Genomic DNA, 15,222 nt, shown 5'->3' on the forward strand with positions numbered 1-15,222 from the left:
CTCGGCACTAAGGCTGATAGGCTAGCCGCTACCTTCATAAGGCCAAGCAGAGCTGTAGGGGTTGGCAGATTGGTTCAGAAAAGGTTGATTGCATCAAGACAATTTTCAACTTATGCTAGCTGATCTTGACCATACCGGTCAGAAAGGCCTTGGGATTCAGCGGGCACTGCTCCCCAGTGTCATGAAAGCCTACCTCCATGGGCTCAGGTGGAGCACTGGAAGAGTCAGGAGCAGGAGCAGAAGGTGGCTGTCTTTCCAGAAGTTTTTGTGAAATATTCCTTGTACCAAGCAGCAGGGCTCCAGGAGGTGGACAGGGTTGGGTCAGCAAGGCCATACTAACATCTCCCATCAACCAGAGATAACGCATACCAGTACCAGTGAATTGCACCACCCTAGTTTACACCTGGAATTTATGCACGTCCTCTATGCACTGCAAGACAATTTTTTTAAAGCTCTACCTAGATTACCTTGTCCCTTTTTTAATATTACACATGATCCAGAGTAGTCTGCATGCAGACTGCTGCAGTTATGGCACTTTGTGAATGCATTTGCACAGTTGTCCAATTTGTATTGATGTTATGAGCGCTTTGCACATTGAGTTTCCCACGACAGGAATGTGAGCTATGCCCAAATCGCTGGCTTTTGAAACATTTACTTGAGTTCAGAATGAATGGCCTGATTAGAGAGCTGAGGAAAGCTAAGCTGACTCTCTCATGCAAACACATTCCGTGAAGGTGCTTACTAGATCGTTGTGTTTATCTCCGTTGCTTGCCCTTTTTATTGTTATGCACACAACCGCAGCGACCACTTGGTCAAGCAGTGCATCTAGAATGAGTGTCTTTCTCATCTAACAAATCTTTTTTGAGTAAGTTATAGGAAACGAAAACAAGAGTGTGAGGACCATACTAAGAATGTACGTGCCATTATCCATGTCATATCTTCCCTTCCACACAACAGAAAATAAGTCATTGTTTTTCTATATTATCTGCGGGGAAGAAACGACACTGAAAGGGTTAAGGATGCATAAAAATTCAAGGGCCTTCGATCCATGAGAACAATGTTTTATTATGAAGCAACTTTCAAGGTTCTCAAAGGTCTGCACGGATCTTTACGGGCAAAAAAATTTCATACCAGTGCATTTAGCATCACTGAAACCACTTGAATTATAATAGGAATCAAAAAAGCACATAATAATTGCATAATTTCAATTCCTGAGATAAGATTGTTTTAACTGCATTACATAGCAATAGCAAATAGCCACTCAAATTCTCTTGTACTGTTCAGCACAATAAATGCGAATGAATTGAAACATACATGATATTAGTGCAAGTATTGAAATATCGATAATTAGCAAAATCCAATCCCAAATTTTATTTAGTGCACTGAAACGAACTCACATAACTCATTTAGTAAAGAGCATTTAAATGCTTGAATGCAGAAAGAGGTGCTTGTCTGCAAGACAAAGAGTTTAAACATAATAATGAAAAATGAAGACTTACAATGATTCATGCTAGTATACAACTACAGGCGTACACATATGCTGAGAGTCCATGAAAAAACTAAGGAAAATATCTGCCACCGCACGTGTCAGGTGCACTTGCGGTGGCAAGGTGCCTATTGAGGTGGCTTTTGTGCCCGACGGTTTGACAATATAAGTGGCACTGAAACGACCTCTCGTTTATGTGGGTTGTACAAGTGTTGGTTCAGTGCGAACTTCCGCAAGTAACTCTGAGGACATGAAGAACCCTGACATGGCGTCTCCCTGAGTGGATACACAGGTGATCCTTCGCCAAGGACTTTTTGTGGACGAGCAGGTGTCGGTCCAGTGCAGACTTCCATGACAAGTTTTCAGGACATGAAGGGCCCTGAATCAGCCTCTCACATTAGTGGAAGTGAAGTTCAGTGCGAACTTCCATGAGTACCTCTGAGTACATGAAGAGCACTGACATGGTCTCTTGCCGAGTGGATGCAGACGTGATCCTTCACTAAGGACTTTTGAAGATTGCTGAGGGCATGCAGGGCACTGAAATGGCCGCCCGCCTGTATGGATGCGTGGCTGTTGGTTTAATGGAGACTTCCACAAGAAGTTCTCAGGACATGAACTGCTCTGAAACAGCCTCTCACATTAGTGGAAGTGCAGGTGAATCTTCCATATCGACTTTTGTGAGAAACTTTGAGGGCATAAAGGGCACTGAAATGGCTTCTCCTGTGTGGGTGTGCAGGTGTCGGTTCAGAACATTCTTATACGAGAACCTCTGAGGGCATGAAGGGCATTTAAATAGCTTCTCGCCTGTGTGGGTGAATAGGTGTTGTTTCATAGTACTCTTTTGTGTGAATCTCTGAGGGCACGAAGGGCATTGAAATGGCTTCTCGCCTGTGTGGGCGCTCAGGTGCCGGTTCAGATGACTCTTCTGTGAAAATCTCTGTGGGCATAAAGGGCACTTAAATGGCTTCTCTCCTGTGTGGGTGCGCAAGTGTCGGTTCAGAACATTCTTATACGAGAATCTCTGAGGGCATGAAGGGCATTGAAATGGCTTGTCACCTGTGTGGGTGCGTAGGTGTTGGTTCAGAGTACCCTTATGGGAGAAGTTCTGAGGGCACGAAGGGCATTGAAATGGCTTCTCGCCTGTGTGGGTGCACAGGTGCTGGTTGAGCTCACTCTTCTGTGATAGTCTCCGAGGGCACAAAGGGCACTGAAATGGCTTTTCGCCTGTATGGGTGCGCAGGTGTCGGTTCAGATCACTCTTCCGTGAGAAGCTCCGAGGGCATGAAGGGCAATGAAATGGCTTCTCGCCTGTGTGGGTGCGCAGGTGGTGGTTCAGAGTACTCTTTTGTGAGAAGCTCTGAGAACATGAAGGGCACTGAAATGGCTTCTCGCCTGTGTGGGTGCGCAGGTGCGAGTTCAGATTACACTTTAGTGAGAAACTTTGAGGGCACACAGGGCACTGAAATGGCCTCTCGCCTGAATGGGTGCGCAGGTGCGAGTTCAGATTACTCTGTATTGAGAAGTTTTGAGGGCACACAGGACACTGAAATGGCCTCTCGCCTGTGTGGGTGCGCAGGTGCTGGTTCAAATGTATCTTTTGTGAGAAGCTTTGAAGGCATGAAGGGCACTGAAATGGCCTCTCGCCTGTGTGGGTGTGCAGGTGCTGGCTCAAAGCACTCTTTCGTGAGAAACTTTGAGGACACGAAGGGCACTGAAATGGTCTCTCGCCTGTGTGGGTGCGCAGGTGTTGGTTCAGAGTACTTTTTTGTGAGAATCTGTGAGGGCACAAGGGGCACTGAAAAGGCTTCTCTCCTGTGTGGATGCGCAGGTGATCTTTGAGAGCCCTCGTTCGTGAGAAGCTTTGAGGGCATAAATGGCAATGATATGGCATTTCACTTTTGTGGATGCACAAGTGTTGCTTTAGGTTAACTTTTTGTTAAAAGCTCTGCGGGCATGAAGGGCACTGAAATGGCCTTTTGGCTATGCAAGTGTGCAGCTGTTGCTTCAGCTTGAACGTTCGTGAGAAGCTTCGAGGGCACAAATTGAATCCAAACGCACTCTGGCCTGCACGGATCCTGGTGAGCACTTCAGATCACAGTTTATCCATCTCAGGCACAGTAGTTACAGCGGTGGCGGTATCCTTCATGTAACTGCACCATCTGCATTTGCTGGACAGCTGGAATGCTTCAATGCTGCACCAAGAAAACAAGACAGGTTACCCAAGTAATGCTTTTCACTTAAATATAAAAATGTAGTTATATAATGCTGAAGAAATGAAATTACATAAATGGCAGTGGTAAAGACCAGCCTTTTCTTCATTCAATGTCTTGGCAGTGATTTCAGAACAAATCAGAGCACAGCAGGTCAACCATTTTGATTTTTAAAATATATATTTATATGATTGCTCAATGGCCAAGTTTATGAAATTTGCACAAATTTTTGCTTAGAGAATTTTTTAACTGTAAGATATAGTGAGAAGACTAGGAGCATGGTATTAGTGCAAGCTGCCATTGCAGTCAAGTGCGACAGCCCAAACATTCAGTAATGCCATCATGGGCCTGAAGACCAAATAAAGAACAGCAGCAGTTCATCTCGACCTAGGTTTCTTGGTATTGTCTGTTGTGGTAGATAGCTACATTTCTGAATTTTTATTTATAAATGCTGCGGCCTCACTTGAGTCCAAGGAGGAATGAATATACAGAAAATGTGATCAAGGCACAAAAAACACAAACATTGGAAAACAATATTATAGCCAAACTATACAAATCACAAATATGACAACATATCTACTTTCAACAACGCTCTTAGGCTATTCATCCATTCCTTGTCTTAGAAAAAAATTACAATCTATAAGCATTATTCACAGCGCATAGGTCCCGTATCATTCTACTGTGGTACTGACGAATGCTGGCACAAGGACACAGGTAAAATTATTTCATAATGCTGGACTCTGTTGTACACTAAATGCAAGAGTTGTAGCCTGTCTAGCATGTCTTCCCTGTAGCTATTCAAGATGGAGAGTACTCAGCATCCGCGACACACTATCAGTTTTTCTGCAGAAATTGCAGATGAACCTAACTGCTATTTGCTGTAATAATTTTAATTTAGCAATAGTTTATTGGCATATAGCTCCCGCAAAGCTTATGCATATTCATAGCTAGGTCTGACAGCATAGCGAACGCCCCTATACGTTTACCTGTATAGGAGCTCCTTTGAAATTGCGACAAAGGTCCATGAACTTCTGAGAGTGCTCATGCAAATGTTTTCAATATGCTCGTCCAACCTCGTGTTGTCAGAATTACCTCGAGGTACTAATAGGTAGAAACATTATTAGGTGTTGTTGCCAATAGGGAAAGTGTAAACGTGTCTCCTTGCTGCTTATCTTCATAACACAACACTAATTAATGTTTAAGCTCATTTTCTACCCTTCACACCAATGGCAAATCTTATCAAGGTTATTGCTGAGCTTAGTTTCATCAGCTTGCGATTTAACTACTGTGTACAATACATCCAACCATATTTGCTATGCCCGTGACTATTAGGAACAGAAAAGGTCCCAAGAATGACCCCTATCCTATGCTACACCTGACGTGAAAGGAAATGCCTCAAATATGATTGCCGACTTCGACGTACTGAACATGGTTTTCAATATAGGCTCTGATAAAATGCACAGATTTGGTGCCTATTCGACTGTGTAAAGCTTACACATAGCTTTATGTTCAGGAAAATTAATCAAAGGTGTTGGCAAAATCTAAAAATATACTGCCTCTATTTGTTCCCTGTTATTAACTGCTAAGTCATGATAAGAGGCAATTAGCTGAGTGACAGTAAAAGCCTTCCATAAAACCCTGCTGGACTCCAAACAGCATGCTGTCTTCATCTAGGTATTGTTTAGTGTGCCAACAGATCACATGCTCTAACCTATTGCTGCAAAGTTGGGTCAGTGAGACAGGACGATGATTTTGCACGTTTAGGGGATTCGCCCGCAGTGTTGGAAGCATGTGTATTTAATAATGAATGGGTGGACACACAATATGCTGTATGGCCCCAACAATAGTACATACTTTGCGAATACTTGACCAGCAGTTTCGCGGAGGATATGTTCTTGTTCAAGACCAAGAGACAAGCCAATAAATGTTTCACAGTTACCTGCAGCCGCATTCATTCGATGATACGGCACACATCTCTCCCAATGGCACCGATTGTTCTTATGATTAGTTACTTATTGCTTGCAAAACCCATCCGTTCCCTACAACTTTGAATTGAAACCATGAAGCCGTTCTTTAGGGTACCAGTTGGAGTGCTAGAGTATACTCTGTTAAGAATGGCCGTACGGGGTGGCAACGTGCCAGCTTTCAGCCCGCTGCACGTGTTCCAAGCCCACCAGACGGGGCGCCCTTCGGAGAACTGCGAAGAGCCGGCAGCCACGTGGCGCGCGATCAACTCAGGAAATTGGTACTTGGCCGAGCCATCCGGGACAAAGCAGAGTTCTACGAAGCCCTCTGACGTCGGCACTGAAAGCTGGGCGGTACCGAGAACTGTCCGGCCTTTTCACCTGTGTGTGAGTGCAACACGAACATTTCCGTCCACGGGGCCCTCGAACGTGTCAGCCTTTGTGTGTGTAGGCTCGAACGTGTGTGCCTTTGTGTGTGTGAGCCATACTGCGGGGCGGCGGCAAGTTTACAATGATTGGACGAACATTCCCGACCATTCGTGCTCCGTCCACGCCGAACGATGACGTCGAACTATGACGTCAAGCGGAGAGCTTATAAGCAGCGTTTGCCTGCTGCTAGAGTGTGCTCGTGTCGTGCTCGTTGTCGGGAGCTGAGTGCTCTGTCATGCTCGAAATGTAGTAGTGAGCTGTGTGCTCGTAAGCTGTTTGCTGTATGTTAGTTTTGCGGGCTCCATATGGGAGTCGCGCTAGACTGCCAATGTATCTTGCTTAAACTGTTAATATGTAAATAAATCCTGTTCACCGAGTTCCTGTCTACGACCTTCATCTCCTTCAAATGGTGGCAGCGGCGATAGTCCGACGACTCCTACATCTGGTCGACAGCGGTAGGACCGTCCGACGAATCTGACAACTCGAGGCAGTGGAGCACAGTTTATGCTGCGTTGACTAGAAAACAAAGTACCTTGTGCAGTGATGGAACAGCCATTTGACCTTCTGGCACAGATCTGAGCAGCAGCAAGAAGCTGATTTTGCACAGCAGCTAGCACTTCTGGCACAGTGTCGAACCTACGTCAATCTTTCTTTCTTTTAGATTATTCAAGGCAAATTCGGCACAAAACCATATAGTGTAATTTTAACTGAAATAGGCAATTAAGGTAGCTGACGCCAGTTATGCGCATGAATAAGGCATTTGGTATAAAAAGAACCCAGCTTTTAAAATAATGGTCAACCCTTTGCATACATCACGGTATAATGCTGTTTATTGATGGTATTGCTCATCACTTATTAATAATTGGAAAGCTTCATCGTCAGTAGGTACTGACAATATTAACTGTAAATTACTAAAAAATACTGTCTCTGAGAAGGTTTTTATTTCATATTTTTCATCAATCTTTAATGACTGGTCAGATTCCACAAGATTGGAAACCGCCAGTCATACCAATCTTCAAAGAAGTCAACAAAAACATGGCTGAAAACTACCAACCGATATTGTTGACGTGTCTATGCTGTAAAATGATGAAACGTTATGTCACGGTGCCACAGGAGGGACAAAGACGACGATCACCAACAAGACGAAAGAGATGATGTAGTGGGGCTAACCTAATGTTTGGCCATACTGGTTTTACCGGCCATATATTCAGCAGAATCACAGTTCCATTTAACCTTATATATCTGCCCATCTCATTTTTGGTGGAGGTGCTTGGTATTGCAAAAGACGGAACTCCACAGTGGGCTTGTCCTCGGCCGGCTTGCCCTACCATGCTGACAGACAACCAGGCCTTGCGAGCATCACTGTCGGGTCCCATTGGTTGTGTGCAGCGATGCATTCGTACATGCCAAGCCATTCTTCGATGTTGACTTTGTCGGTGCCGTTACCAGAGAAGGTGCCTGGAGTCGGGCGGATGGGTCAAGAAAACTGATGGTTATGGTGTCGCAGATGCTGGTGGCCCAGGTGCGCTGGGTGCTGACGCCAAGCACGGCAAAAGTTCTGGGAATTTGAGAGCATGGGAATTTTGACAGAAGAGGACAGTTTAGAAAAGCTCAATGCTTTTACCAGTCCTTGAACTGTTTCAAAGCAAAGTTGGATTTGACGGTGGTCGCTATGAGGTAGCCTTTTCACGGAAAGAAGATTGCGAGTAGCTAGGCAACAATCAAAGAGAAACTTTAAAGCGGGTGCATCTCTGTGGGGAAGAAAATAAAGTTTAATGGAGATTTTGCTTCGGAATATGACTCAATCATTAAAAGTTATATGAGGACATGCCTTGCTGAATGTAGACTGGAAAGAAGTGGTGCACCATGTCTTGTATTCATTACATTTCACATCACGCTGCCGTACGTAGTGAGTCAACAACTACAAAAATATGGATGATCTTGGAAGAGTCAGCATATGGACCTCATTTGTGTGACTGAACAAATGCTTAGAAAAAGGACCTAATCTTCCGACTGACTTTGTTACTCCTCTCATACGTTTTAGGATTAATCAAACTGCTTTGACTGCTGATATTTAAAAAGAAAGATCTTGGCAGATCGAACCGCAGATTGATATCTTTAAAGGTAATAGCTTGTGCATTACAAGAGAGTGACCACTGCAAATTTAAGTGATGAAGGTGCTCCTCAACTACCATAATAGACCTTACACAGGAAGCGGTACACTTATACAGCATAAAGACTTGCTCAATTATAAGACACAAAGTGCTTAACCTTGACTTTGCAGAAACCTGCCAAAGCATAACAGTATACTGAGAGACGTGCAGTGCATTTCTAGTTGCCCCAAGAATGGCTCATAACCACTACGGGATATTGGTCAGCAAGTACGCAGCTTTACAAGTGTTCGTATTAGGACTGTTAAAAAAAGCACATCAGAGCGTAATTTCATGCACGACTGCATCCTGTAACTTCTTCCTCCATCGCCATTAGGAAGATATGCACACTGATGTTTTGTAAAGTGTTGCTGTGCGACACGAAAATGCTGATTGCATGAGTTTATTTCCGCCTTTTCAAGCATGCATCCATGGTTTAATGGGTAGAGCATCGAGCTTCTGTTGCTGGGGGCCACAGTTTTAACTTAACCGACAAACGTTTTTGTTTATTTGAGCCAGTGAGCCAAGCTGACCATAAATGGCCAGAAACTGAGAAACCACAAAGTGGGGGGAAGAGGCAAAGAAAGCTATCACTTTAAAAGCCTTGCTACAGATGAATATCAAGAGAGAAGAAAAAAGATACTGAGCTCTAAAAAAACTAAGAACAGGGACAGTGTCCGCCATGAACTCTCTCACAGTACTATGGTTGATTTACTTGAAAATTTGTTCTCGCAATGGCCATGATCATATTTTGTACTCTCTCCCCTTCAAGAATGACAGAATATCTGATTGAATTAAAGAATTACCATACTTAAGAACAGCAAGTCTGCAGAACTAATTGCACGAAAGGTGTCATGGATGCTACTCAAGCTACAAAAAGCCTGCCTAAAAGTGTACCTGAAATCAGTGTAGAGAACATGCAGATGGAATGAGCCACAGCTTTCTACTAAAACAAGACTTTAGCTTCTTCGTCCAGCTTTTCCAAAACTTATATTTTGGCTGCCCCATTATAGGCCTTACGCTAACATTGAATCAAAAGGATATCGACACCATACAGTCACTATGAGGACAAGCAGAGATCTACAATCATTGTCACTACATGCCGATGAAAAGAACTTCACTTAGTAGCACTTCCACAACTGGGAAAGCTACATGCTTGTGTATGAAGGTACAGACGCCAGCTCTATCCAATAGACAGATATTGAGCGGGCGTTGGACTGCCATGGTAGCTACTGGCACCATCCTGCTCTCCAAGATAAGTATTCTCCACTGATGGATGACCAGAGTGGCTGAGAGGAAAAATCGTGGACTGCCAATCTGTTGACTGTGCGTTAATGTCCTTCCAGGAGAATGAGAACATTTCGTTCTTTGTAGCTTCCTTGCAAAGGATTTTGGTATAATAGTGATGGGCAGGCGGAGGCATCACTAGAGATCAAAACAAGCAGGGGAGTTCTATATCTCCTTGCATGTTAACATTTTGTACAGGGCAGCCTACTTAAGATGAATTTTCACATACGTCACTAGAGAAATAAACTCCACTGCAAGCTGCAGAACAGCTGGCACCGTAGTTGCAGCAATGAAGGCATGAAATCAGAAAATAATTTTTAGCACTTCCTTCAAAACTTAAATAGCTCATGAATAAGTGTCGCAACAGGTGCCATTGGATGACAATACAGTTAAACCTCGATAAAGAGAGGTCGGTAACATCGGCACTTTACTTCGTTACATAAAAAATTTTGCTAAATTGAAATTCAACCTTTTCGCAAAGTACTGTCGTCAACCGATTCTTTTTTACTAGGAAGGGCGTAATGATTCAACTTGACTCTGTTTCCCCATTCTCCCTAACATACACCAGCGTGCCATCAACTTGCCTAATACAGTTGTTTTTTTCCCGTTACATTATATTTGCAGTAAAATCGTCTGATAAGTTTCACATTATTTCTCTGGGAATTTGTCGTTTTCTTCTGCGTGTCGAGGGCAGCTTCTCTGAACGGATAGATGGATGTTATGAGCGTCCCCTTTGGAACGGGGCGGTGGGTTGCGCCACCAAGCTCTTGCTATTATACTGCCTAACGTCTTACCTAGGTTAAATAATAATAATAAAAAACATTATGAACTCCCACACCCAAATTTTCTGATCCCCTATTGTGAACTGTGCTTTTGTACGTCTCCATTTTTTTCGTTTCCCTACTTTTCTTCCACCAATCCTCCTATCGCCTTTTACTAATGCCTGTTGCGGACATGTTTACTTTTACACTGCTCCCACTGAACCCAAGGGCTTCAAGGAGGCCAGTGGTTCCTGAATCGACCGCTGGGTAGACGTCTTCACATTCTAATAAAACATGCTCTATAGTTTCCCTAGCTTTACCGCAGCAAGCACACGCTTCTTCTTCCTTCTCATATCTCGCTTTATAGGCGCACGTTCTAAGGCATCACGATCTCGCTTCGAAAAGTAATGAGCTTCCCTTTGAGTTATCATGAATTGTTTCTTTCCTGATTTGTTTCTTTCCTGATTTCGTTTTTTCCTCTTAAGAAGTTACTTATGGCAGGTTTCTTTTCCAGTGTGCCGACACCCATGAGAATATTTCAGCCTCTCTGACTTTCCGCTTGACGTTCTTTGTTGCTGTGTTGCCCACCCTAGAGGCCGCATACTTGCTGGTAAGCTTCCTAGTTCTTTCCCTCCACTGTGAATCAATGTTTTTCCTGTACATACACCTGAGCACTCTCCCAGCCCATTTACTTTCTTCCATATTCCTCAGCCCTTCTTCATACTCAATTTTACTGCGAGCTTCCCTCACTTCAATACTAGTCCAGCCCATATCACCCTGCACAGCATCATTTGTAGTCTTCCCGTGAGCGCCCAATGTGACGCGACCCACTGACCTTTGGTTCCCATAGAGTCCTGATTGTACTCCTGATTTAAAGCAAACAACCGCATTTCCAAAAGTAAGTCCTGGAACCATGACACATTCCACATACCTCAGAGGACCTCGTACCTATTGTATCCCCATAGCACTCTGTGTTTCATTATGGCTGCCCCCCCCCCATTTCTCTTCCCCTTCACTGTTATTTTTTCCTGTGTTTCCGTATACATATTGCCTTCGCTTATCCATATACCAAGGTATTTATATTCTGTTACCCGAGGTATTTCCAGGCCCTGTATCTCCACTGTCTGTTCACTGTTTTCATTGAATATCATTACTCCTGATTTTCTACCACTAAATTTCAAACCTAAATTGTTGCCTTCCTGTCCAGATATTAGCCAGACGTTGCAAATCACTTTGATTGTTAGCTAGCAACACAATGTCATCCGCATAAAATAAACCCGGGAGCTGCTGCTCTACTACTGTACCCGCCTGTTTGTATGAAAGATTAAACCCGATATTACTTTCTTCTAGCGCCCTCTCCATCCTCACCATGAACTTCAATCATGGAGAGCGACCTCTGTGTGTTATACCGAAATGAGCGGCGAAGTCCTTTATACCATAGAGTTTCCTACAAGAATTACTTTGTAGGAAACTCTATGCTTTATACCACACCGATCGAGGTCGCTTGCACGGTGCTAACTGGCCTGGCTCACAGGCGAGAGGGTGTTCAATTTAGTCAAGGCGTTTAGTACTACCGCCTCTACCGGTACTCACGCTTGTCATGTTGCACACGAGGTAGGGAGCACTGGTCTTGGAAATGGCAGAAACAACCAGCAGCACACACCAAATCCGGTATCCAAAAACATCGAGTTACACACTATAACACCTAGAGAGAAATCTGTAAGTGGCGCCGTGACTGCGAGGCTTGTGTTGGCTGGTGTTGTAAGAGGCTCCGTCTAAAACGTGGATATGGCTACAAAAATAACGCGTTCTTAAAATGAAATCTTCATAAAATGTTTTCATTCATCCATATTTCGTCTTTACTGACCTACAATGCATGACCAAGCGAAGAAAAGCAAGAACAGATGACAAATTATTTCACAACGAGCGCGAATCTCACCCTCTGTTCTCCAACTTTAGCGGGCCCTCTTTTTTGAGTTTGGCTACATTTGGGCTACAATTTCTCTAGCTTTAGGCCGCGCCGCTTTGTCCGACCTGGCAACACTGGCCGAGCAGTGTGCTGCAATCAGCAGCGATGTACATTTTTAAAACCTTATGATAAATTACACGCTTTATGCGGAGCACTTAGATGCGTCAATTAATGATCAGAAGGAGCTACTCTAGCGACTCAGTACGTTTGTACAAAATCGTCAAAATCGTTTCAGGGTCCCCTTAAGCACGTCCCATACGTGGGCCGATCCCGAAGATAGTCCAATGCCGAGCCGACCCGCGGTTTAAGCACTCCCCATACGTGGGCCGATCCCGAAGATAGTTAAATGCCGGGCCAACCCGCGGCGGAGGTTCCCACATCCTTTTTCACAGAGTGGAAGGACACCGAGTTTTTTTTTTTTTTTTCCTCCAAGCAATTTGGCGTGAAGTCGCCATACCTGGCTACTCTGATGGCTTCTTTCCTCTACACGATATCAAAGTAAAGCGCTTGGGTAGTATGGCTGCAAATTTAAGGTATAAGTGACAATAGTATTACATACTTTCGTTCAGTGCTAACCGAACAGAAAGACGTTCCTTCTCAGAAATGAGCCTTACTTTTCAACCGCTTCATTATTGATTAATACAACGGATGAAGCTGTGTGTTTGTCTCTTGCAATCTTTGGGTCAACACTTTCAAAGGGATCAACACGCTTTGAGCGTTCCAGTAGTTCACCCTTTAATCGCATAAGCGGGCGTGGTGCTGCGATCTTCAGCGATTCGCAGCAGTTCGTCGGGAAGACAGGCAAAATGGCGGACGGCGTGGATATTGATCTCTACGCCGACGATCTCGAGCAAGACTTTAACCAGGCAAGCCGCTTTTGTGTACCGCGCAGTCAGTGGCAAAAACTTTCAGTCCTGTCAAACCTTGTGTTTTTATATTAACTGAAGCTCTCGCGGTACTATTTACTTCTACGAAGCAGCCATTCTGCTCTCGTTTAAGTGGCTCCATTGTTTTTGCTGGATGCTTGGAGTTAGGAAAAATACATGTCACAGTTCTAAGCTTGTATGCGTTCTTTGCGTTTTACTGTTTGCAACTTAGCGGTAAATGTCCATTCATTTTGCGCTCAAACTACTAAAGTTATGTTTGTAGCAGAAATGCTCGCCTTGGTCCGTTGCGTGGCTTCCAAACATGGTGACCGGTTTCGACGGGCCGTCACGATCTAATATTTACCGGTCTTAGTAAGTGAGGAATACAAGCAGCCGCGAGATATGCCATGACTTTGTTGATTAATTGGTGTCGACTTCGAGTTACATTATGGCGCAAAAGCTGCGCGGCGTTTCTGTTTTACCCGTGAGACTGCGTTTGCCAGCGTCGGCGATATCCTGGGAAGTTTGGTAACGGTGGCGTTCTACATCCTTTTTTTTTATTTCTCTTCTGATTTTTTTAGGAGGGATACAATGAGCACGATGCCAACGTGGATCTTTACGACGACGTTATTGCTGCACCGTCCAGCGATGGAAATGCAGACGAGGTATATCCGCTAGCGGTGCCGAGCTCCTTGCCGCGCACCTGTGCCGAGGGCAACGCATCCCGCGTGTCGCCGGCAAACAAAAACGATGAAATGCTTTATTTCCCGGCCTATTTCTATCAGCCGGTAGACGTGTACGGTGAGACATTTTCGAGCCTAACACGCGCCTTGTTGCGCGTAATTCAGCCATTGCAAATATGTTTGTAAATTGTCAGTAGTGCCTGCAGCTAGCATGCAGTGAAGCAGGTTAAACTGATGTAGAGGCACCACGCGAAGGCTGCAGGTATAGCAGAAGTGAGTTTGACTGCACGCCATTTGTGTTTAGTTTTGCTTTGAGCCACCGACAATATGGCTGCATCCGTCACTGGTTGCTGGACTCGAAATTTCTTTGAGTGCGCAAAGTTATTTATTATGCATTTGTTTGTACGAGTGTAAGGTAGAGGGAAAGTTTGCTTGACTGATTTTTGTCCAGCTCGTTTTGAATAAACAGTTATGCCTTTGAAACTTTAGAAATTAAGAATGGTACTTCACTCGAGAATAAGCCATTTTTCACATATTGAACTTAAAGCACTAAATTATTCATGTTATAATATTCGTGGTTATGTAACAACCTCAGTATGCCACCAAGGAGCTTATCTTCGTGCATGTTAAAAGTAGACTAACCTTGCCCCTGTGTGTTACCCCATTTCCAGCTGTAGCTAGCAGCTTAGTTTTAATTTGTGATTAGATGCGTTCTTCCCACAGGCCATCATCAAAAATTCTGCCACAAGATACCTTTCATGGTAGTCAAAATTGCCATATGAATGTTTTTGCTACTGTTGCAAAGTATTTATTTTAAAAAGACAGAAGAATAGTACTAAACGGGCACATGTTGATTGCCGCATTAGGATTACCTCTGGCACTTGGTGTGTTTATCACCCAGTTATGCCATGATATCACAGCAATTTTAAAGTAATGAACAGTCTGATGTGTTTTATTTTATTCTTTCCCAAATGCGTTTCATTCTGGCATAGCAATACTGTGGCCTTTACTGCAAAAGCGAGAAATTGGTGCATGTCAAAAAATAAACTGTAAGCAAGTTTGAAATCGATCAGTTCATTCTTGTTAAGTGTATTAGCTCATTTAGTGGCTGGCCTAGTGGCAGTTTTAGGACATTATACTTCCAACTAACGCATGTAGGCGCAATAGTCTCAAATGATAAATTTTATTATTATTTTGCTTCTTTGTTCATTTCACCCTTGCTTATTGGCTTGAATGCTGTCATGCCGAATGGCAATCCCAGCAAGAAAGGTGGCATGCCACTGTTGGAACCAGTTAGGAAAGGCGAAAAAAAATGCAAAATAATGTGGTTCATGAGAAAATATGATGCTTCGTCGTTTTGTTTTGTTGTCCCTACCATTCTGGTTTTACTTTGGTCCTGTAGAGATGCCATGTTGCA

General features: G+C 43.9%; 2 protein-coding genes across 12 annotated transcripts in view; one reads left to right on the plus strand and one right to left on the minus strand.

Annotated features, from left to right (window-relative positions):
• Window positions 1-1,047: 1,047 nt before the first annotated feature.
• On the minus strand, window positions 1,048-12,386 carry LOC126537449 (uncharacterized). The gene is made up of 2 exons (XM_050184457.3): window positions 11,881-12,386; window positions 1,048-3,678 (listed from the first exon to the last, which is right to left on the minus strand). Exon 2 carries the CDS (start codon window positions 3,375-3,377, stop codon window positions 2,121-2,123), a length of 1,257 nt encoding a protein of 418 aa, XP_050040414.1. The 5' UTR covers window positions 3,378-3,678; window positions 11,881-12,386; the 3' UTR covers window positions 1,048-2,120.
• Window positions 12,387-12,973: 587 nt separating this feature from the next.
• The window catches only part of LOC126537500 (cleavage and polyadenylation specificity factor subunit 6-like), a 62,867-nt gene continuing 60,618 nt past the window's right edge, over window positions 12,974-15,222 (plus strand). For all 11 annotated transcript variants that reach the window (XM_055074299.2, XM_055074298.2, XM_050184529.3 and 8 more), the window contains exons 1-2: window positions 12,974-13,122; window positions 13,704-13,787. In XM_055074299.2, the coding sequence (XP_054930274.1) occupies window positions 13,063-13,122; window positions 13,704-13,787 (144 nt within the window). In that variant the 5' untranslated portion in view covers window positions 12,974-13,062. The remainder of the gene's footprint in view (window positions 13,123-13,703; window positions 13,788-15,222) is intronic.

This window comes from Dermacentor andersoni, chromosome 4 (genome assembly GCF_023375885.2).
Source record: "Dermacentor andersoni chromosome 4, qqDerAnde1_hic_scaffold, whole genome shotgun sequence".
Classification (NCBI taxonomy): Eukaryota; Metazoa; Arthropoda; class Arachnida; order Ixodida; family Ixodidae; genus Dermacentor; species Dermacentor andersoni.